Consider the following 21795-nt stretch of genomic DNA (forward strand, 5'->3'; position numbering starts at 1 on the left):
AAGGAGGTCAGTTTGCAGCGAGATTTTATTGTCACATAATTCCACTTGCTGAGAGAAAATGCATGAATGCCTCTGCAAATACGCGGAGTGCGCATGTGGTCTTTTTGCTTATGCAATCAATCTTTACCACGCTGCAGAGGGCCACCGCTGCCCTTGAACGTGAGCACATCTAATCTTATCTGCTCACACTTAACAGTCGCAGCACACAGAGCTCCGTCCGGCAGCAACGTTATTGACATCTGGCTGAAAACAAAGTGACAGTGGTAGTCTGCAAACGCCACGCTGAACAGGATTAGTCTACACTTCTGTGTAGACTAATTCTGTGTAGCACCAATGCTTAGTCTACTCATTTTCTTTAGAGTGTTCATTTCACCAGTTAAACACAGTGAGATTAAAAGAGAGAGCATCCACAGGAAGGACATAGAAGGTTAGAGGTAAGTGAGTTAATTAGAAATCTAGAGAGAATTAAAGATGAAATGACTGAGAATATACTGTATGTTATACCACACCTGAGATAAGGGAACTCTGCATTAATACCTTGTTCATTACGTTCTTGCTAAGTTGTTCAAGGTAGCTTCGATGTATTGACTTATTTGTTAACAGGGTTGGACCATTAAGATTTTAGTGAAAGTATTGCTCAATCTCAATTATTTTCATAATCCATTAATCTGTCGATTATCTTCTCAATTAATCCATTAATCGTTTGGTCCATAAAATATCAGAAAACCTTAAAAAATGTTGATTGGTGTTCGTCAAACCTGGAAATGATGATGTTCTCAAATGTCTTGTTTTTTTCTACAGACCAAAAATCATGCACATACATGCGCATTTCAAACTCAACATGAGAAAAGGTTCCACTGCAGAACCGACCTGCATTGTTGGGAACAAGTGGAGGGGTGAGGAGGTTAATGTTGCCGTTGGGGAGTCCAGCGTTTCCCAGGGAGGTGATGAGGGGCAGAGTCATTGGTGTTGGCATCAGGGGTTGTACAGGTACAGAGGGCATGGGGGGATTGGCTGACATGGGTGTTAGGAAGGACATGGATGACAGACCAATGGACAGGTTTGGCATTGAACCCATTCCTACAAAGAGGGAATACACAGGGTGAACAGAGTTAACACACACACACACATGGATGTTTTAGACACTGAGGTGAAAGTTGGATTATAAAATCCATGAAATTACTCGAAATCAAGAGAGTTAAAAATGTTATTTGGCTCAATCAAGGACCGCTGCATATAATTCCTTGAAAGCTACATTTTGAAATAACTATAGTATTTCTTGTCGTTTTCCATTGCACTAAAAACACCAGCAAGAGAGAGAGACTGTGTTTTAAAAGAAAGAATGAAACTGTAACGCATTATATTTATCAGCAATTTTACCAAAACGTGCGGATGAAGGTATGGTAGAAACCGAATTGGAGACAGGAGGCTGCTTCATGACGATCGGCAGGGAGGAGGGTACGTTCCGCCCCTGAAGCTTGAGTTTGATGAGCTTCATAGCTATGGAGAACTCCTGTCTGTCCATCTTCCCATCACCATCCATGTCAGCTAGGCTCCTACAGGAGAGGGAGGAGGAGGAGGAAGAAGAGGAGGAGGAGGAGTGGTCAAAACATACATTCCATGTGACTCTTTGTTTTGCTTAGAGAAGAAATAATACATTTACACGAGGGACAAAGCTGTGTGGTGGCTCTGCATTTCAGGGGTGTTGTTCACACAAACACCAAAACACACACACTTGCATGTTCTAATTACAATAAACACATGCACACTCTCTCCCCCCTCTAGCCCCCTCGCTCTCTGTCACACACACAGTTTACTAGGTGGGGCAGGCCTATAGAGGAAATGAGCACTCAGTAGGAAGTTCAAAGCACCAAACTAACTCTCACAGAAGGCACGATTGGAGCCATTCATTCACCTACTGTGGATTGACAATTCTGAATATGTTTCAGTGAGTTTGTTCTTACCAGATTTCAGCCAGGACAGAAGGAGGCAGGCCAGACTGGAGGAAGAATTTCCTTGCTTGTTCTCCTGCAGATGGATAAAAGCCATAAGAGAGACAGACATTTGATACCGCTCACAGGTAATGCAACATGATGTTGCTCATAAACAAACACCATGTCTGTTTGCTATGACAACAGCCTACCTGAGACATAGCCGAGGACGGGGGCGAGGGTGTCAAACTGTTTGTCGTGTTTCCCCCTCTCCTCCGGAGTGATGGCCCACATACAGGCTCCACCTGACAATACGAACAGATAAGGCCGGATTTTAAAGGGTTTTATGTTTACATTTGATCAGATTTGAGAGTCCCTTTTGTCCTAATGACGTATATCCTGTCATTATATTTAATGTGCAGTAACAGGATAAGGGAGCACTTAAAAGTGATGAACCAAAGGGTTTCCTGGTAGCCTTCTGCTTAAGTCACATGCCATATTATCACATCCATGGTTTGAAATTGGCCTGGGAACTTTTCCTAACCTTGTGTGTCCTTGTCGCTGTCTGCATTTTTAAAAAGTAAAAGCACAACATGCTCAGAAAAGAAAGTAGGGAGTAAATAAAAGCAGCACATAATATAGCGTTACATAATAAATAATAAAAGATAAATGAGAGAATTTGATGAGTTTTTAAAGTAACTAGAACACACTGTCAACTGATGCTGCTGGTTCAACTGGAATGTGATTACAAGATAAAGCTCATTATAACTTTACATTAATGCACCAATATCATTTGTAAGTATGAAGAATATTCTAGATTTTTAAAAAAAACCCTCCCCACAGACAGCAGAAAGGTTAATAATAAATTCAGTAGGCAGTCTTTTTCTACATCACCATCCAAAATGTCTGCATAATTTCCATCTCAAATGAGGTCTCCCTCTCAGATGAATCCACTCCTAACCACCTCCCGACACTGATTAATGTATAAAAATGTCCAGTAAGCAGTTTTGCACTTTGCTCTAATCTTGCATCTCAAGGTAAATTCAGGGTTGGCAAGGAATTAAACATAAAGTTAAAGTTTGAAGCAGTGTGAAATTCTTAATCATATTATAACCATATTGGGGTTTTGATAGAGGGGGTTTGATGATGATCAATCAGGCCATAATAAAAGCCTCTTCTGTCACGGTTTGTTCCCTTAACTTTAAAAGCTCTGAAGCCATTTTAAGAGCATACTTGATTATATGGACATTATGCACAGATCCATCTATATGACAGTAAGTGAAAGACAGGGATGTAGACAAGGGGACAGGCAAGTTGATCAGTTGTAAACTACATTCAAAATGCTTCCTCTTCTTCCTCACCACCTCATCTTTCGGTGGTTGACAGCAACAGACGGGCCTTTCCTGTCAGTGATTGTTACCATAGGAACCACAGCAGTACAGCCCTCAAACAAAATGCGAGCACAGACTCGTCACAACAGGGAGTAATGAGTTTGAGAATAAATAAAAATAAAATAAATAACCTGCGTAAAGAAAGGGTCGTTAGGGAGGAGTGGTTGTGTATTTTTCACTCTTTTAATCAATGAATCTAAAGTAAATCAACTGTAAAAACAATTACATCTGAGCTGGAAAGCAATATAATTGTCAGTCACTGTGAACACAAACAAAATTGATATTACAGCTCTTTAAAGTGATCGAATTATGATCATTATCTTTGCTAATAAATAACAGAAATAGGTGATTGCCTTTGATAATATCCTATTCACTGTTTGGACCATAGTACTGAAACGGTATACACAGCATAGCCATTAAATACAAACAATGTCTCTGCTTCTTATTCTTATATAAGATGTTTGATGCATTTTACATCTGAATTTAAACTTTGCACCTTTTAACTTGAACTTTAATACAGCTCCCTGGGAAAAGTGAGATTCCACTTCTTTTTTTTAATCTCTAGTAGGTGAAAAAAATCAAATACATGGGATGAAAACTGTCTGATTTGGATTATTATTATAAGTGGGAAAATGAATTTCTCAAGGATGTTATGGGAGTATGTCTTTTCAGACCAAGCACCCATGCTGTAATTTATTCACCAGCTTCAGGAAATACCATCCTGCCCATGATGGAACTTCCTCCCCAACACTAACCCAAACATTGTTGACTGCACACGCACACACATCTCAGAGAAATGACACAATGGAGGATTGAGCTTCATAAACAGTACAGTATGTAGTCAAGACGGTGAAACTGGAACAAGTTCAGGGTAGAAGAGAGAAATATTAAACTTTTCTGCATACAGTACGAGTAGATTATTTTTAAAACTGCCAGCTTCACTTGGAAATGTCTGCTGTTTGACAAACGGCGCTGACTGCCTTGAGCTAAATTCAATATCTCGACAAACTCACTCTGTCCTGAACCACAACAGCAGCACCTGTTCACATATATGCTTCTTTCCTGACAAAGCCAGTGTTACTGCCCGACCTACTTCTGGCAATGTCAGCAAAACGCAGCTGTTAAAAAATAGAGTAATTAATCTCACACAGAGATGTGAGTATTCTTCAAATTGTCTCACTGGCTTTGACATGCCTCATTTAAAAGCTATTGTGAGTGAGAGAGTGAGGCAATATTTAGCACAGTGCCTATGGGACATGTGGCTAGCATGGCCACATGTCCACAGACCTGTGTTGATTCACTGAGAGTAAGTGGGTCATTGCAGAGCTTCTTATGGCCATAGAGTCCATAGAGATCTTCTGTGACTTGATGATAGCGTTGGACACATGTGGCCACTCTGTGATACCATTCAGGAAAAGATGCCAATAAAGCTATAAGCTAATTATGATGAGAATTTTATGCAATTTTTTTTTTTCAAATGTGCCGTCTTATTAACTTTTACATTTAAATAACATACAGGATACAAATTGACCTCATGTCTTGCGACCTCAAGAACTTGAGGTCATCCTATGAAGAAGCCATTATACAGTCAGCGCTTTGATACATAAAAATAAAAATAATCTGCTTACTGACTCCCCAGATCATGTTGTCACAGTACCAGAAATGATTTTATTGTTTTTTTATTTATTGATTGTCTGAGCTAAACTAACAAAGCTCACTCCTCCTCCTCCTCTTATCTCTGGATATGCCTTTGATGTAGCTTATATGTGGCAACCAGTAGTGATGTCACAACTGCATGGCCACCACACTGGTGTCCACTCTTGTTTGCTACGTTTTACCATTTATTTCCCTCATAATTCAAAAATTGACATCCTGCTACTGAAGAAGACCTGAAATTAGTGATTGAGATCATTAACCCCCCATGAAAATGTTTACTAACGTTATAAAACAGGTGAGAAATGGGTTACTATTCAATATAATCTTACTTCCTGGTTAGCCTCGACTAGAAAAGCGGACAAATGATGTACCACTGGTGCTTATTGTCTTTCATTTTCATTTTATTTTAGGAAATGTCCTGCATTGTCTTGCTTTTTTCACAAGTGGACATTACTGAACTTCTACCCTTGAAGCTAAGATAAGCTAAGCTAAGCTAAAATAAGCCAAGCTAACTCCTTCTTTTTTGCTTATACCCTTTTAATGTAGCCTCTGCTGGTTTTTTTGTGTGTTTATTTTTACTTCAACGCTCACGACTAAATAGTCATATTGAAGTAAAGACACCTATGGCAGGCGGTTTTAACATTTAATCGGTAGACAGGATATTCACTATCGATATCTGCAACGCCATTCTACAGTTACAAATATCAACTGTCATTTTGACTTGTATAAACTGAATTGCAAATATCTAAAACTGTAGTAATGGTAATTCCAGATAGTCAAACTTTTAATTAAATGTGATTAAATGTTAAAAAGGCTTGCCATACATATGTCCCTGATGGCAAGCCATGACAGACTGGGTAATGGAACTCCTGAAAACAGCAGTCATACCTACTGTTGAATCACATAGAAGTACATAGAACTTTAGAATAAGTTTCCGAACATATTATTTTTCCTTTTATTATTGTTACCCACCCCAGGACCTGCTGTTGCCTAGCAATTGTGTTCTAATGACTTACAACATTCACAACTTGTTTCACAAGTCCCACTTGAAGACACCATGAGAGGAACAAATAAAAAAGCCTCCTGCATGGCAACCTTCGGCAAATACACCAAACTCTTCAGTACAAGACAAGAAACCATCCTCAAATCACTATTCCTGTACCAACTGTGCCGCATGTCAACTGCTTAGCAGCTGCACAAAGCTTGCGAGGCATTAGCTTGCTTTGTTAGCCTGCGGTGTGCTGTTGTCTTGGTGCTATTTAGTCCTTGCGAGATACTTTAGTCAAACCTCCAGGCACAAAGCGCACATCGTCTGGGGAAAACCCCGTCACTGCTTTCATAACCATTCACACTTTACTGGGGACAAGGTAAGGATTCAGATGGCTAGAACGCATCAACAGACACACTGCAACATTTAAGTCCTCAGTAGACACCCCAAACCCTATTTTTCAAGAACTACTGCATTCTGTCCATCTGTTTTGGAAATTCAAATTGCTTTATAATTGACACACTGCGGATTCAGAGTATTAATGAGTGCAATAACACAAAGACCTCATCCAACCATTGCTATACATTTATATGGAGAAAGTCATCACATACTAATGTTGGTGCAGCTTTCCCCAGTGTATATCTAATGGATGCGATTTAAGTATAGTTGGGCTCAATTCAGTGGCTTTGTTCCACTGCAGAATTATTCATGTGGACAAAATGCGTCCAACAAAACACACACATACACACATTCTCTCGATACAAACACACTTTCTCTGAGGCATTTAGTCCCTTGTGGTGCCACAAATCCAGTTCTGTGATCAAAGGCTGGAAACAAGAGGATTAACACACATACACATATTGCTCACCAGTGCTGTCCACACCAAGGACAAAACAAACGGATCACCTTCAAGACCGAGAAGTAGAGTCTCCTACGCAAAACAGACTGTATAGCCTACACCAAATAGCTTATGTAGTTTTAATCAAATATTACTACATGTTGCAGGAGATGTCATGGTATCAGAGATGGGTTCACATAAAGGTCTGATCTTATACTTCAGAGCCAGATCAATACAGCTTACAGGTAGGACAGGCAATCGCACACTAAAACAAAAGAAGTTTAAGAATCACAATGCCACACTGAAAAAAACATGGTCACACTTGCTTGGTCAGCTCCGTCTTATTTGTCATCCGTTCCGTTTTTTTTTCTTTCCCAATTCAAGTTCATTTTCAGCCTGATCAACCTCCCCTGGGTGCATATTCGCTTCAAATGGACAAATACGTGCACGTCATGAGCACACAGAGGGACAAAATCAAAATGTTCTTACCATTCATGGCTGCAGGCAGTGAGCACGGGCATTGAGGAAAGTCCTCTACTCAGCTGGCTCAGACATCTGCAGAGAAAGAGAGAGAAAGATGTGAGTGTAATTGTGTGTGTGTGTGTGTCAGAGAGCAGTGGGTAGATGTGAGGAGGGCAAGCAAGCATGTGTGACCGATAATGGGAACACAAAATAAAAATTAAATGCATCCAAGCCCATTCTCTCCCCCCCATCCAAGTCGGGGGAGAGAAAAAAAAAACTCATCTCCCCGTTAACAATGCAAGAATGGCACAGTGCACGGCGAATGTGGTGAGGTTTGATGGAGTGAGGGAGGGACAGGGGAGGGGGGAAATAAAGAGAGCAGGGGATGAGGAGAACACAGAGATACAGACAATGCAAACAGGGACATGTAGGCAGGAGGAGGACAGATAGTTGAGGGATACAGAGGAGGGAGGAAATGATGGTGGTCTAAGAGGAAGGCAGCATTTGTTACCGTCTGCTCTTAGATCACGAACGGCAGCTCAAGCCAGCAATCTTTTACAAATCATAGTGTCTTTATATTTCCGAGGGCAATCTGTCATCCGGGATTTTATGTCTGTGCCGTCTGATCTAGTTCAGCTTTTGTTAGAAACATAAATATTTGTCTTACCTTTTGGGGAATATTCTATATATATATCTCACATAATATTTATTTAGCTGACAGTAGAAATATTTGCCTAACTAGCAACATAAATATCTATCATTTATAAGAAATAACCACATTTGTCTTCATAATATACCTTATGGATTACTTTTACACCTTATTTGTGACACAAATGATGTTTTTCTTGCCTAAGTAGGCCTATTTGTGTAAGCAAGCATCTGTCTTATTAAAAACACTTTTGTACTATTACAAATACAAACAGACGTGTGGTTTGACAACTCAGTATTTATATATACACAATTCTCAAGGTCATTTGTTATTAGGGCTATAACTACCTTTTCTTAACAGGACTATAATACTAATGTAAGCCGGGACTCCTCTTCCATGAGCTCATGCAGGTTATAATATTAAACTAGAAAACCGTTCTATCCGAAATCTGAAAACATGAACCTGCACAAAAACATATTCAGCACTTTCCATGTCTGCTCCATCACTTGTCTGCTTGTTTTATCGTCTCCCTCGGCTGTATGGTTGTTGCTGAATCATTTTTTTTTTCCAACTCCACTCTTTCTTGATCATCCATACTTGCTACATGTCCTCATTGAAACCATACCCGCTGTTTTTCCTATTCCTACATTCTCTCGGACCAATTATTCGAATTCCTCTTCCAATCTGGTTGTTGGACACATCCCTGCATTGTCTCCTTTCATCCATCTATCCATCTAAAAGCCTATATCGCTGTATAAGTGAGGTTTCAACCCAGCTGTGATTCCCTTTGGGTGAGAGCAATCTCCTCTTCACTTTCACCAAATCATGCCATCATATTTTTCTCACTTCACCTTTCACTCTATCGCCTTCCATTTCTACTCCCCTATGTCTTATTCATCCCTCATTCGAACATGCATCCCCTCTTATGAGATTCACACCCAATTCCTGCCCCCCCCCCCTTTGCTCCCCTTCTGCTCTAGTTAGTCAACAGCTTCATCTCTCCCTCCCATTTTTTTCTCTGTGGTGGTTGGAGAATAAATCATTGTCTGCACGCGCTGGCACTGCCCATTACTTAAGAGCAATGAACTGCTCGGTGTGGCACGTGTGCGAGCTCACTCGCAAAACACACATGAGCAACATCAAAGCTGTAAATCCATGCAGGAAAATGCAAACAAATACAAGGAGATGTGTCAAAAAATTAATCGTGCCAATCATATGACACCCGGAGGTAGGGGTGGGGGGGAAAAAAATCGCGATATTTTGCGTGCCGATACTATATCGCTTTTGGGACAGGTTTCAGTCCATTAGATGGTGCCAAGCACTCACTCTCACTAGAACTACTATGTCAATATGATTTGCCATCAAAATTAATTTCCATTCCAATGTGCAGTGCTCTCTGCTCAGAATCCCACGATGCAATGCTCCTTACACAAATATTAACATTGTGTAACTCTGCAGCTGACAGCGATGACACAAAGTGATAATTATGTAGTTCGTTAGGGAGAACTTGAGCAATATAATCCGTGCGCTCTACAATAAATCCCGACTTCACGGCGGTCATGATTCATCGTGGTGTCTTCAGGGATTACTTTGTCCAACCCATGATGGTTGGCTAAAAAAAAACTGCAGAAAAATGCAAATGGAGAACGTCAGTTACCGTTTCCACCACATGATGGTGACCATCTTCAAAATGCATTTTTAGGAAGGTGTGAATAATATCCACCGAGCAGCAGTTTTGCAGAAGGAAACTTCTCATTGATGAAATAGTTCAGAAAAAACATATCTCAGATATATGGATGGACTACAACAGCAGAAAACCAAGTCAGATCCTGGTCTAATCATTTGGGATTTTTGACAAAGCCATGAATGAATTCCTGGACCAGACCTCCTTTGTGTTCAACAGTCTGGGCTGGTGGTGCAGTAGGGAGTGTCTATTTTGCATAATTTGGGCCCCTCAATAACATTTTTTCATTATTTATTATTTGAATTGTGGCGGACCATGATCATTCCTTTAGGTCCACAATTGACCACTTGCTAATGGCTACACCCAGCATGATAATACACTGTGTCACAAAACCAGAATTCATCTCAAAGTTGTCGTACTTCTCAAAGAAGTAAACATGGATAATTACGCAGCTGGAAAAAACGACAGAAATCATGTGACAAAGTAATGTCAACATGAAGCAGAGACCTTAAAGGAAACTTTAAGAACTACCCAGTACTTTCATGTTCAGAATGAAATGCCTTGACTGTGTTTCTGTCATGAAGCCAAGTAGGTAAGAACAATATTCTGCATACAGTGCACTTTTCATTTTTAATATGCCATAAGACCTATATGAAGAAATTAGCATTAAAGTAAAAGTGTGCATGTGGCATAGGTGTGTTGCCGTCATTCCTTTAGGCAAACACTTTGTCTGATCCGCCCTCATACACAAACAATTCTGTACCCTGAGGTGTGTGTGGTATCTAAATACAAGACACTAGGTCTCCTATTGGCTTACGTTAAGACAGCCTTTGTTGTTCAAATAGGACACATCCTGGATTAAAAACAACAGAGGACTCAAACTCTACATCAAACACTGACTGTACCTTCAGAGGTGCTCCACTCATGGCTCCTAAATACACCAGGAGAGCTCGACGGGACTTGAGCACTTGAGATATTGTAAGCAGTTTATTACGCAGTGTGAGCAGCAAAGTGCACTTCAAGTAAAACCGGCGCTCACTAAAATTATACATCTGTACAAACACGATGCACGGAAACACTCCTGTAATTTGAATTAAAGGTCCTGCGTGTGTGTTCAATGGGGGGAAATTAAATGTTTTATGTAGTGTATAACTGCTTTAAAATACAAATTGGTTGTTAGTTTTTGTAGCCCGAGTATAAACCTTCCATATGTACTTAAAGCCTTGCTTGATGGAGGCTGCTATCTGGTGTTGCCATGTTTCAGCAGCCTGAACGAAACAAGTGTCGCTTGCTTTGTGAGAGACGATAAGCGGCATCCTTTTTGGTATACAAAGGTCACCGTAGTTCCCTTACGCCTGCACCACACTTATCCTATAGTGTGAGGGGTTAACAGACGCGATATTAGCGTCATCGGACGCATCAGACTCTTCTCCATTTCGTAATCGTAAGTATTAGACATGTTCGGTATTTACGACTGAACAGCGATTGAAGGCGTGAGCAGAACCTCAGCAATGACCAACGAGAATGAGTTGACCGAGAAACTGATGTTGCACACTTTTGTTCAGTACCGTTGATATCGCCTTCTCAGCAATTACTTCATCCACAGTGGTTTTGCAGACAGTCCGCCTCTACGTCTGTTTATATTCTGAAGTTTCTGCGAGATCTCAAATCCGTGGAATCTCCGCCCTGAAATCGTTTGATTAGTGTGGTGCTGCGTCGTGACCGGATCGTCTAGTCTGTGCTTTCTCAGGATTAAAACATTGACAATCGGTTACGAAGTACGTTGTGTCTGTGGTCTCAAACGTTTTTTTTAAAACAAATCCTTTCCATCCATTCAATCCTTGAATATTGACAATAATCTTTCCACATTGACACATAAAACATTGGGCATTAAAAATGTGGTTCAGGCAAAGACAGACAGAGGCAACAGCAACATTACTCTAGTAAAGCGAGCTGGCTGCAAACAGGTGCATGCCTGAAAACATGAAGGCGCACCAATGAAAAGTTGCTGTCAAGTGAATTCTACTGCTCCAAAAACAAGGTTGTTTGACAGGGGAACTGCTTCTTATGGCGCTGCCATTGTATATAAATGCTCCCTCACTGCTTGAGGCTGAACTACGCAGCATACAAATAATATTCCATCTTTCTGTAACAAAACTGTACACGGTGCAGCTTTATTTCAAAGTTTGTTTTCTAACTTATCTTCCGGAGGGCACAACACAGAACAAAAGATATACCATCCATCCAACTCCTAATGTGGGTCGCTGTTGCAGTGGCAGCACCCTAAACAAAGTAACCCAGACATGGTGTACTGATGTGGAGAAATGCTGCACATACTGTAGCACACCCACAGTTTGTGATTTGGGGAACAGTGTGAGTCGCTATAAGGGCCAGTGATTGCTTTGCAGACCCACTGCACTGAGCGAGAAAAACGAATCAAAGAACCTTTGACTCTGCCCTGCATGCTGATTGACACCTGTGTGCGCTGCACTGGACCAGTCGGATGTGCGTATCAATGTGTCAGCCTGTGTGTGCGCGCACGTGTGGGTCTGACACACACTCCTCACACAGAGGGGGAGCCTGTTCTGGCAGACACAGCCCAGGAAGCAGCGCCGAGGCCGAGGAAAGAAAGAATCCTGTGTGTCTGTGTGTGTCCCATGTGTGTGTGCTCGCTTGTCGGCGCAAAACGCACAACAAACACACCCACACATACATAACATGGACACACATGCACCAACTGTAATCTTCCTCTGTTGTGGTGCAGGTGAAAAATCAGGGTGTCTCCACTCAAAGGTCCTTATATTTATCCGCCTGATGCATATGTGGGTCACCTCAAACAATGAAAGCCTCTGCTTGCTCGAAACTACCCTCCCCCAGAGCGCTTAAAAATGCACACTCATCAGTGCATCCTACCTCCGATTCTTACCTGAGTAACTTTGGCACAAAGGGTTTTACCCTTGACTCGCAGAACAACACAAAACGGCCACTAAAGGATTCATCCTTCGTGCCGCAATCACATCAAAGTACATCCTGAACGTCACACTTCCAATCAGAAAGTGAGTGTACATTATGTGCATGGCGTGAATTTGTCTGTGTGTGTCACACAGTGCTTTGTTTCTTGGCAGGTTGTGGATATGCAACAGTCTCTGTGACTGTGCCAGATGCCACGGGAACGGCGGTTCAAATGGACTTTGCCACTTCAGCAAAGAAAACCTCCCCTTTCTATTTTGACTGAGAGCAGCAGAGGGCACAAACACACACACACACACACACGCACACACACGCACACAAACGAAGCAATCTTTATAATTAGTCTGTACTGCAGTGAATGAACACTTAACAAGTCAACTGTGGTCTGGTCTCCCACAGGAACTATGAAACTGCACGACTGACGACTCCCCACATTCAACACCACGAGTAACCAATGCACCTGACAGGATTCAAACAAGGTGGCTGTTTAAACTTGAGTTACATTTAAAAGGATAAATCAGGTTGGGTTTTTTTTTTTTTTAAGCAGGGGTGTATCAGGTGCTTGAGTGTCATCAGTGTGTCACATACATATTTAAATCAGCTTTTTGTGTTCAGTTTTCAAAAGGGCTTTCTGACATGATGGTAAACTGCTGTGAAATGATTACAGCTGCTTTCAACACGTAACATACTGACTTTATGTACAAAAAAATGACAACAATATAAACATGACAACAATTACAAAAAGCACACGAAAGGATACATAGCGTTCCAAAAAGAGTCTCTGTGCTGGTGGGTAAAGTAAGACTATCACTCATACTCCTCTTCTATGGGAAAAAAATACTATAATACATATTTTACTTATTTTTAATAATCTATCTGACATATGGCAATCTGTAATATCCACTGAACCTTATGCGAATAAGTGAATATCATTTATTTCTGTTAGAAGCAAGAATAGATTAGAATAGATTAGATGTGTGTGCCATAAAGACTCACTTACACCTGCTTTAAAAGTCAAAAAAAAATATTCTAATATTCACAACAACATTCATGAAGACACTTGATACTGCTAATGGCAATGTATTATCTTGACAGCAGCCAATATCCCTATCTTTATTTTATCATTTATTTTATGTTACGTACATGTATACCGTTAATACATTTTTCTTCTATTCTTAATCGCATACAATGTGATTTAGGGTTTACCGGCAATCTTTCACATGTCCACACATTTTCATTGTACTACGGTTTTTGAAAGCGCGGTGTTAATCCAGGTACGCTGCACTGACTCGCTTTTTTTTTTTTTTTTTTAAATGTGGGATTAAATGAAGCAGAACACCGCTCTTACCTTGGCAGGAAAAGGTACACACAAGGTCAGCAGCGACAGCGTCAACAAGCAGAGTCATGATTTAGTCTCGCCCTGCTCGACGTTTTTTTTATTTATTTATGTTCATTTACCTGTTGCAGCAGCACAGCGGATCTGCTACGACATCCAGGCTGAAGAGTGGAGGAGACACTGCTGCTGCCTCTGCTGCTGAAGAGAGAGGGAGGGAGCCATCCGACAGCAGCTGCCAGGGCGGGCGTGGTCTGGGAATGGGCGTTTCCATCACGGAGTCAAGCCGTGCGTAGTTACGCACAGGGTTTCTCGGGAAGTCTCTTTCAAAATAAGACTCATGGTGGTACAGTAACATGCACCAACATGAGAGGTGTAGAATGTTACTGAGTCAGAATTTTTTTTGTTTTTTTACATTGCATTTTTTTTTTTTACACAAAAGAACATCACAACTATAATCCCTCATCCACTCCTTTGCAACACATCAAGCTAATAAAACAAAAACATGCAGAAGTGAAACACCTTCTCTCATGAATTGTATTTTGAAGGCAGGCACAATCAATGAGAATGGTGTTCAAATCAAGTTGCTGACAGAATTCATATTCCTTATGAAACAATAACATATCCATTTACACTAATTGCTGAGATTTACAGTATAGTCTATTGTTTTTTTTGCCCAATTTATCTTCGGAGGGCTGCTCTGTGAAATCAAGTGATTTTCAAGAAACCCAGAAAGATCTGCAGGAATGACAAGGCTAAAATGAGAAAACTTACCTTTCTCGTTTTTTATTTTTTTTTGCAACCAAGGAAATGTAATCTTTGGGAATAATTTCATACATAATGTGCATTTTGGATTGTCATAATTAGTCTTTGTACTGACCTTATGTTTACAGTATGTGCCTGTTTACTGTATTAGTAATATCTTTAGAATCATTACATCAATATTTATGTACTCTTTGTACAGTATTTTGACTACGTCACTGTTTGAAGACTGTTTTTCTTTTAAGAGTGAGTTTTCCTGTAAGACTTGCATCTCCATATCTGACATACACTTGTCCACACAGGTATGTGTGGTGCACGCAGACGCCTACATCTTTAGAAAAAGCAGATTATAAATAGTTTTCAGGGAGATGAAGCCATGCAGAAACACTCAGGATGTTTTTAAAAACAAACTTCCACAATTTGGAGACCACAACATCCAACTATTCCGATTCCCCTTCTGTCTCTGAACTTCAGTTCAAACACCATAGTCAAATTCAGTCAGCTTTGCCTCAACTTCACCTTCAACAGGAATACAAAACATACAAATTGCTACGATAGAAATACACCTGTTCTGGGGAAAAACACAAAACCAAAAGAGTGCAGGCTACTAGAGTTTATTTCAGAAAATAAATCAATCAGTTCACAAAATGGCACCCACTCTAGTAATTTACTCCAACGGGAAACTTAAATCGGTTGTATTGATCAGCAAACAGAACACAAAATCTTACAAATTAGGTTTGCAAGGGCAGAGAAAGTCTTTGAGATGGACACTCTGAAAACAAGGAGGGCAGCAGTCGAAACAGGCCGTCACACTGAAAACTTCCAACTTCCAACTTCCAAAGAAACTCTGGACTATAAGGACATAGTGAGTAATGTTGATATTTCAACACCTTAAAATAAAATTACTTATCAGATTAATGAGTTATGTTTATGCCATTTGAGTGGAAACAAACACATTTGACATATAACTACTCACTTCTTAATTGCACAAAAATGTTGTATCCTGAAGCTTTAACTTTTTGAAAGAAAACATTTTCTTTGTTCTGCATTAGCAGCATTACTGTGTAGTGCTCGTTGGGGGAAGTTTAGAAGGCTCTGAAGAGCTGGTTTGGCAGGTATCCGAGGTGGAGGAAGGAAGTTTGGGCTTCACTCTCGAGGCCAGCGAGCTCCTGGACCGTCGGAGCCAATGCGTCCACGTGACCCTTGTAGTTACCACCTGGAGAGAAAGGTCACAGGATTGTTCTTGTTCAAGTCACGATCATTTGCTGTAGTGCGATCGCTTGTCTTATTTTTAGGTCACATACCTCCCGTTGCCCTGCGCTGACCATAAGTGACCTTTCCATCGAACTCATCCACAGGTATTTTAAGGTCTGGCTCGCACTGGGTGATGGTGCACTTCAGATGCTCCTCGATATCTGACAGGAGCTGCGATCAGAGGAGAGAAAGAGAAAAGGACACAAACAGGATTGAGAAAGGATGATGTGGGGGAGTGGAGTGATGTCATACAACTAGAGAAGAAAAAGTGAGTGTGTGTGTGTGTGTGTTTTCAGAGCTGTCAAACAAGAACAGCACTTTAATGCCCACTGGGCTTTTTTCCTGTGAATGTGTTGATCGTACACACGACACACCTTTTAAGCCCCAGGGTGCCGTTTCTGTCTGGATAACAAATGCATCTGCTGCTTATCAAATCTAAAAGGCACCACTGCTGACGCGAGATGGAGTCATCATCTCCAACAAGCAAAACAAACACATTCACCTCTTTCTCATTGTACCAGATGGTGCAACCTCCGTCCTCCTTCAGGCGGGTGTTATAGCAACCCCTGCCTCGGTTAGCGCAAACATGGTACCACACCTGCACAAAATTAATTTTACTTTAAAAATCAAGAAACAAGATCAACATTGTGTGTTTTTAAATCACTGACCCTACCTTCTCTTTTTCCATAGCAACTAAGGAAATAGCCAGTCCCATTCTGTAAATGAAAAGAAACAGTTATAACTATATTTGTTTAAGTTCAAGTGTGTACATTTTAGGTGACATTATTATCAAATGACTACATAATGTTCTCCAACACAACTGGAAGGGCGAGGGGAGGGATATTCAACTGCAACGTGCACCAATAAATAAAACACACCAATAAATGTTGACATTTTAAGACATTTTATGGTGCATTATGCAGAGATTTGAGGTCACTGTGATGATACATTTGATTGCTTTACAAATCCACTTGATAGCAAACAGAATTTCACTCAATTATTTACCTCTCGGCTCGTCCGACTCTGCCGATGCGATGGACGTAGTTCTGCTTCTCATCTGGCAGAGTTACGTTAATCACTAAACGTAAAAACAATGTGGGGGTAGGAGGCAGAGAGAAGAGTGAATAATAATCGTAAATAAATCAGAATTTGAAATGGTACGCAAGAATAAAAGGAGATTTTACAATGCAACGTTTGAAATATTTCTGTTACCGTGAGGAACTCCGTGGATGTCAATTCCTCTCGCAGCTACATCTGTGCAGATCAGGAGCCTCACCTCTTTTCTCTAGAGAAATCAATCAATAAATCATTCAAAAATCTTCCAAGTTCTGATTACGTCTGCAAAAGTATCAATTAGTTTTTCTTCTTTTACCTTGAAACGCTCCAAGTTATTTTTACGCTCATTGGGTTTGCGATCGCCATGGAGACAAACACAAGACAACTGGTGGCTTTTACTATCTGGACCTGAAGAGCATAATTTTGTTCATATGTTAATATTGGGGGAAATTTTCACCATTTTCTATTCATTGATTCGAGTGACTGGATTTCAAATACGTCCTTCAGTGTTTCTTGGGTACACTACATTCACCCGATATCACCTGAGACGCGAAGACAGAAATACAAGTGGCCGAAATGGCTCCTACCTCCTCCTTGCTGGATGAAGTACTGTTCCATGTTGTCACAGTCGATCTTGGTGCGACAGAAGACTATGGCCTGGTCCATTTTGTGCTCTTTGATGGCCCTCACTGTGTACTCGCCCTTCAGCATCTTAATCGCTTCTGACCACATTTCTAAAATGCACACACACACACACACTTGCTTTAATGCCAGATTAATTCAATAAATTAGCCACAAAGCAATTCAATTTGTGTGTGACAAAATTTAAAGAGTCAGAGGTCTGCTGCTCATCTTCTCTTACCTGCAGAATTGGCTCCCGGTCTGGTGTTATCTTTGGCATGGACTTCATCAGTCTACCCACAGAACAATGGATCAAAGAAAAAGAAAAGCTTAATCAAAATCTTTATCTAAACCAACAAGACATGCCAACTCAGAGTAATGGATTATTTTTGACAGAACGTAAACAAATCCATGTGCCTCCACATGTGGGACTTACGCGGACGTGGTTTTTACCCAGACGCTCCCAGAGACGATCGACTTTAGGGTTCACAGGCACCACCACATGATGGACAGTCTCGGGGACAGAGTCCTCACCCTTCAAGTCCACCCATGTGGGAAAATGCATGATGCGCTCGGACAACTTCTTCACGTCAAAGGAGTGGAGAGTGGCCGAACAAACGATCACCTGGGAAAAACACATGAATCAAACATAAATCGCTTTTAACAAGTGACAAATACTGGAGTGCATGGTCTCTCTTCAGACTGGGTGTGAACATAGCGGTGCGCTTCTCCAAATCTGTGCAGAGTGAGTTTTCCCACTCAGAAATGCTCATGTTCTAGAGTCAAATGATTCACTTTCAAAATAACAGACACATGCCAAACATTTTTTATATTCAACTGATCTTCCAGCTCTTAAAAACAATTAAAAACACTTTTGGAATTTGTGTTACTATAATACCACATTTGTCCATTTTGTACTTTCTTTGTTAACTAGCAAGAGTAAACTGATTAAATATTCATCAAACCATCTGCTCATCCAACTTAAAAACACAGAATAATAATAATAATAAAGTGAAGTCAGTGAATTCTATGTTTTTTTCCAACATGTTTTTTGTCACACATGGACGTTTTACCTGCAGCCTCTTGCCGTCAGACGTCACCTGTGGGATTTGGTTATGGATTCTGTTGATAAAATCCGTATAGCCTGCTGAGAGGAGGCCATCCTGAAGACACAGAGAATCATCAATCAAGAGACGTTACTATTAACCCTCAATTAAAAACAGTAACTGTTCACACAAGGCTGTGACTTTCTATGCTTTTGCTAAACATACACACTCATCCAGGACCAGAAAGCGAATTTGGGACAGACTGAGTTTCCCAGTGGATATGAGGTCATCCAGTCTGCCAGGTGTTCCCACCACAATGTCAACCTGATGAAATGACATACAGAGGGTAGAAAGGATAAAAAAGAATTAGTAATAACACTGAACCGTGTGAGGAAAAGTGAACAAAATCCAATGAATGTGAAGGGACCGCACATCTCCCTTACCCCTTGTTCCAAGACAGACAGCTGCTCCTTTGCAGCCACACCACCAATCACCAGCAGTTCCCTGCAATAACAGATTGACAATTTATAGACTGAGCACTGACTCCATCTGCTGGTATTACATTGATATTACACATATGCTGGGAAAAGCAGGCAGACGTACAGTAGCTATAAAAGTAAAGCAATGACTTCTTTGAGTGAACACACTCTTACACATTTTAATAAACAAAAAACATGCTCTTAAGACTATTTGTGGCAAACAATGTCTATGCCAGCTCAGAACAACCTACCTGAGTTTGGGGTTGTCCACATATTTCTTAAAGTGTTTAACGTTGTTCAGGGTTTGCTCAGCTAATTCTTTTGACGGCTCGAGGATCAGAGCTTTGGGAGCATTGGATGATACTTTCACCTGACTGACTTTAGCACTGCCTGCACAGAAAGAAAAAGGGACAGATACTCAAATAAGCAATACATTTAACTGTGTGAATTTTTCTCCAGCATTTCATGTCTCTTTGATTGGTTTGAAATGAGGTCGCAGCTACACACCTGTCTGAGAGGATTTGACAGCGTGAGCCTCTGGTGCCTGATCCAGGGCAACAAACCCACTTTTGGGGGGGTTTTTAAAGGCCTCCCCTCCAAAGTTGAACTTCAGCTCTGCATTCTGACGGACACAAATGGAAGAAATTAAAATAACAATCTGCTAACAGACATTGGTATTTGTTCTTAAAAACATTCTATTGTGCTACCTTGAGCACACAGGAGGCAAAGAAGGCCTGATTCTTCAGATTCTGTGGGATTTCAAAAGCCACGCCGAGGTCGTTGCCTGAAGGAGGAAACCAGAAAGAAAGTGGCAAGATGCATAGGAAAAGTGGTATTTAAAATCCATTGCCTTTCTTACAATTTCGCAATAAAATATTTTGAACTGCAACGCACCATTTTTGGAGAAGGAAATTTGGCTTTTGTCTAAATCCAGGTAGCATCCAATTGTATCATGCATAGTAAACTCCTGCAAAAACAAGAGATAACAAGGAGAATGTGTATTTAATTATTACTAAATTATCTTCAGAATTATTGACAACCCCCAATACCAGGGCAATTCATTAACTCATACCTCTCCATAGCTGTCAAACTGCTTGTTGTTTGATTTCTTTCCAGTCCCTCCAAACCCAAAACCATATTTATCAGTTCCTGTAAAGAGAGGACTGTATTAGTGCTGCACTGAGAACACTGAGACTTGTTATATTTTACAGCATGGGCATTGCCACATAGGAAGAAATATGAGAAAAACAGACGTAAAAGAAGAGAAGACTCACCCAAGTCCAACGCTGCCTGACTGGTGGACCAGCCTATTCTACACAGACCCTGATCATGGCAGGTCACCTCATAATAGTACTTTCCTGCAAACCAAAACATGTTGAATAAATAGTCTGCACCGTTTGAAATGCATCAAATGCTAATTGACGTGCATACTGTGTGTGCACTACACACCTTTGGTGACACCTTTTGTAGAGCGACAGCCATGCCACTCTTTAAACTCCCTGCTCTGGCAGCACAGTCCATCTCCACCAATAGCTGGACAGGTAAAACCAAAAAGAGACGATTAGGCTTCAAGTACAAAGCAGAAACACTAACAGATACACTCAAACAGTTTCCTCTGTGCTGGATTATAACACCTGGTGCTCATTTCTCCTGCTCTTACCAAAGGCTGTGCTGCGGTCATATGGATTCATCTGCCAGTTGTTGAAAACTGAGACAATGAAGAGACAAAGAGCAAGTCCAACATAAAAAAAAATATATATTTTTTTTTACTTTATAAATCACAATCTGTAAACAAACGGCAATATTAAGATTATCTCACTTGCTCCCCCAGTCTTGATGGAGGCTCTGCCCTTCTTGCCTTCCTGCTGATCCTTCAGGGTCTCATATACAATCTGGATCACAGGGATACTGAAGGCCTATACGTGACGATTGACATCATTTAGCTTTGCTGTGCTGTTAAATCTAATTTAAAATGGTAATTTATAAATAAAATGAAATGCAACGTTGAATTCAGCTAAATAAATATAAGTACTTACTCCTGTTTTACCACTCCCAGTTTCTGCTGCCTAAATGAAACAAAGAAAAAAACACGTTCAAAAGCTGCAGAATACAAATTTAGTGTTTTGGACTGAAAGAAACAAGGAGTTACCATGAGTACGTCTCCTCCACCAAGAATAAGGGGAATAGACTCTGCTTGTATGTCAGTAGGTAGCCTAAAACCAAGTGATTCAAATAAAAAGGCATTACGTAAATGAATAAAAGGGCATTGTGTGAATAAATAAATAGCGAATCAATAATACATTAACACATGGACAACTATAAGCATGATTTAGCTAATCTAAGGTGCACGTTCGGTACACATTCTTGTCAGTCACTTACAGCCAGTCCATCTCTTCGACAGCCTGCGCGATCTCAGGCATAACTCCCATCTCTGTTAGGCAAAAGTCACATGTAAATACGTTCAATACAAATAGGAATGCGACAACAAACGAAGTTAAAATAAATGTCTCACCAGAAAACGCCATGATTGCTGATGTGACTGTAACCCAACCGGATGTGACGTGATCTCATTTTACAGCTCGGTGCCACATCTTTCGTGGTCTGTGGTACCAGCCATCGAACATTGGTTCCGGATAGCGAAGTAGCTCTTTAAAATACGTTCGAACACTCGTGTA

At 40.7% G+C, this 21795-nt stretch overlaps 2 protein-coding genes across 7 annotated transcripts in view; both read right to left on the reverse strand.

Moving 5' to 3' along the window:
- itsn2a (intersectin 2a) overlaps positions 1-14136 on the reverse strand; it is a 35130-nt gene extending 20994 nt beyond the window's left edge. For 5 of the 6 annotated variants that reach the window (XM_058613361.1, XM_058613364.1, XM_058613363.1 and 2 more), the window contains exons 1-6: positions 14028-14136; positions 7294-7359; positions 2144-2236; positions 1965-2028; positions 1381-1556; positions 871-1080 (exon numbers count right to left, since the gene is read on the reverse strand). In XM_058613361.1, coding sequence (XP_058469344.1) covers positions 871-1080; positions 1381-1556; positions 1965-2028; positions 2144-2236; positions 7294-7300 — 550 coding nt within the window. In that variant the 5' untranslated portion in view covers positions 7301-7359; positions 14028-14136. Of the gene's footprint in view, positions 1-870; positions 1081-1380; positions 1557-1964; positions 2029-2143; positions 2237-7293; positions 7360-13917; positions 13992-14027 lie in introns of those variants that run through there. The other variant, XM_058613360.1, reaches the window with a different exon arrangement.
- Positions 14137-15262: 1126 nt separating this feature from the next.
- Positions 15263-21728, reverse strand: ddx1 (DEAD (Asp-Glu-Ala-Asp) box helicase 1). The gene is made up of 26 exons (XM_058612750.1): positions 21633-21728; positions 21500-21551; positions 21270-21333; positions 21157-21186; positions 20940-21036; positions 20781-20828; positions 20570-20653; positions 20395-20478; positions 20193-20269; positions 20015-20087; positions 19828-19904; positions 19628-19742; positions 19372-19510; positions 19085-19145; positions 18867-18965; positions 18669-18758; positions 18032-18220; positions 17837-17888; positions 17562-17708; positions 17291-17382; positions 17131-17203; positions 16924-16996; positions 16592-16634; positions 16421-16516; positions 15969-16089; positions 15263-15880 (listed from the first exon to the last, which is right to left on the reverse strand). The coding sequence occupies exons 1-26, from the start codon at positions 21643-21645 to the stop codon at positions 15750-15752; spliced, it is 2220 nt and encodes a 739-aa protein (XP_058468733.1). The 5' UTR covers positions 21646-21728; the 3' UTR covers positions 15263-15749.
- Positions 21729-21795: the final 67 nt, after the last annotated feature.

Source organism: Solea solea, chromosome 17 (genome assembly GCF_958295425.1).
Source record: "Solea solea chromosome 17, fSolSol10.1, whole genome shotgun sequence".
In the NCBI taxonomy this organism is placed as follows: domain Eukaryota; kingdom Metazoa; phylum Chordata; class Actinopteri; order Pleuronectiformes; family Soleidae; genus Solea; species Solea solea.

Bases quoted from the DNA above. Each gene is read 5' to 3' on its own strand.
- ddx1 (XM_058612750.1), bottom strand. The intron at 19,146-19,371 runs GTAGGTTGTTCT...CTGTTATTGCAG, and splicing joins GTGGACAACCCCAAACTCAG to GGAACTGCTGGTGATTGGTG. The intron at 16,997-17,130 runs GTAACAGAAATA...TTTTACGTTTAG, and splicing joins CATCCACGGAGTTCCTCACG to TGATTAACGTAACTCTGCCA.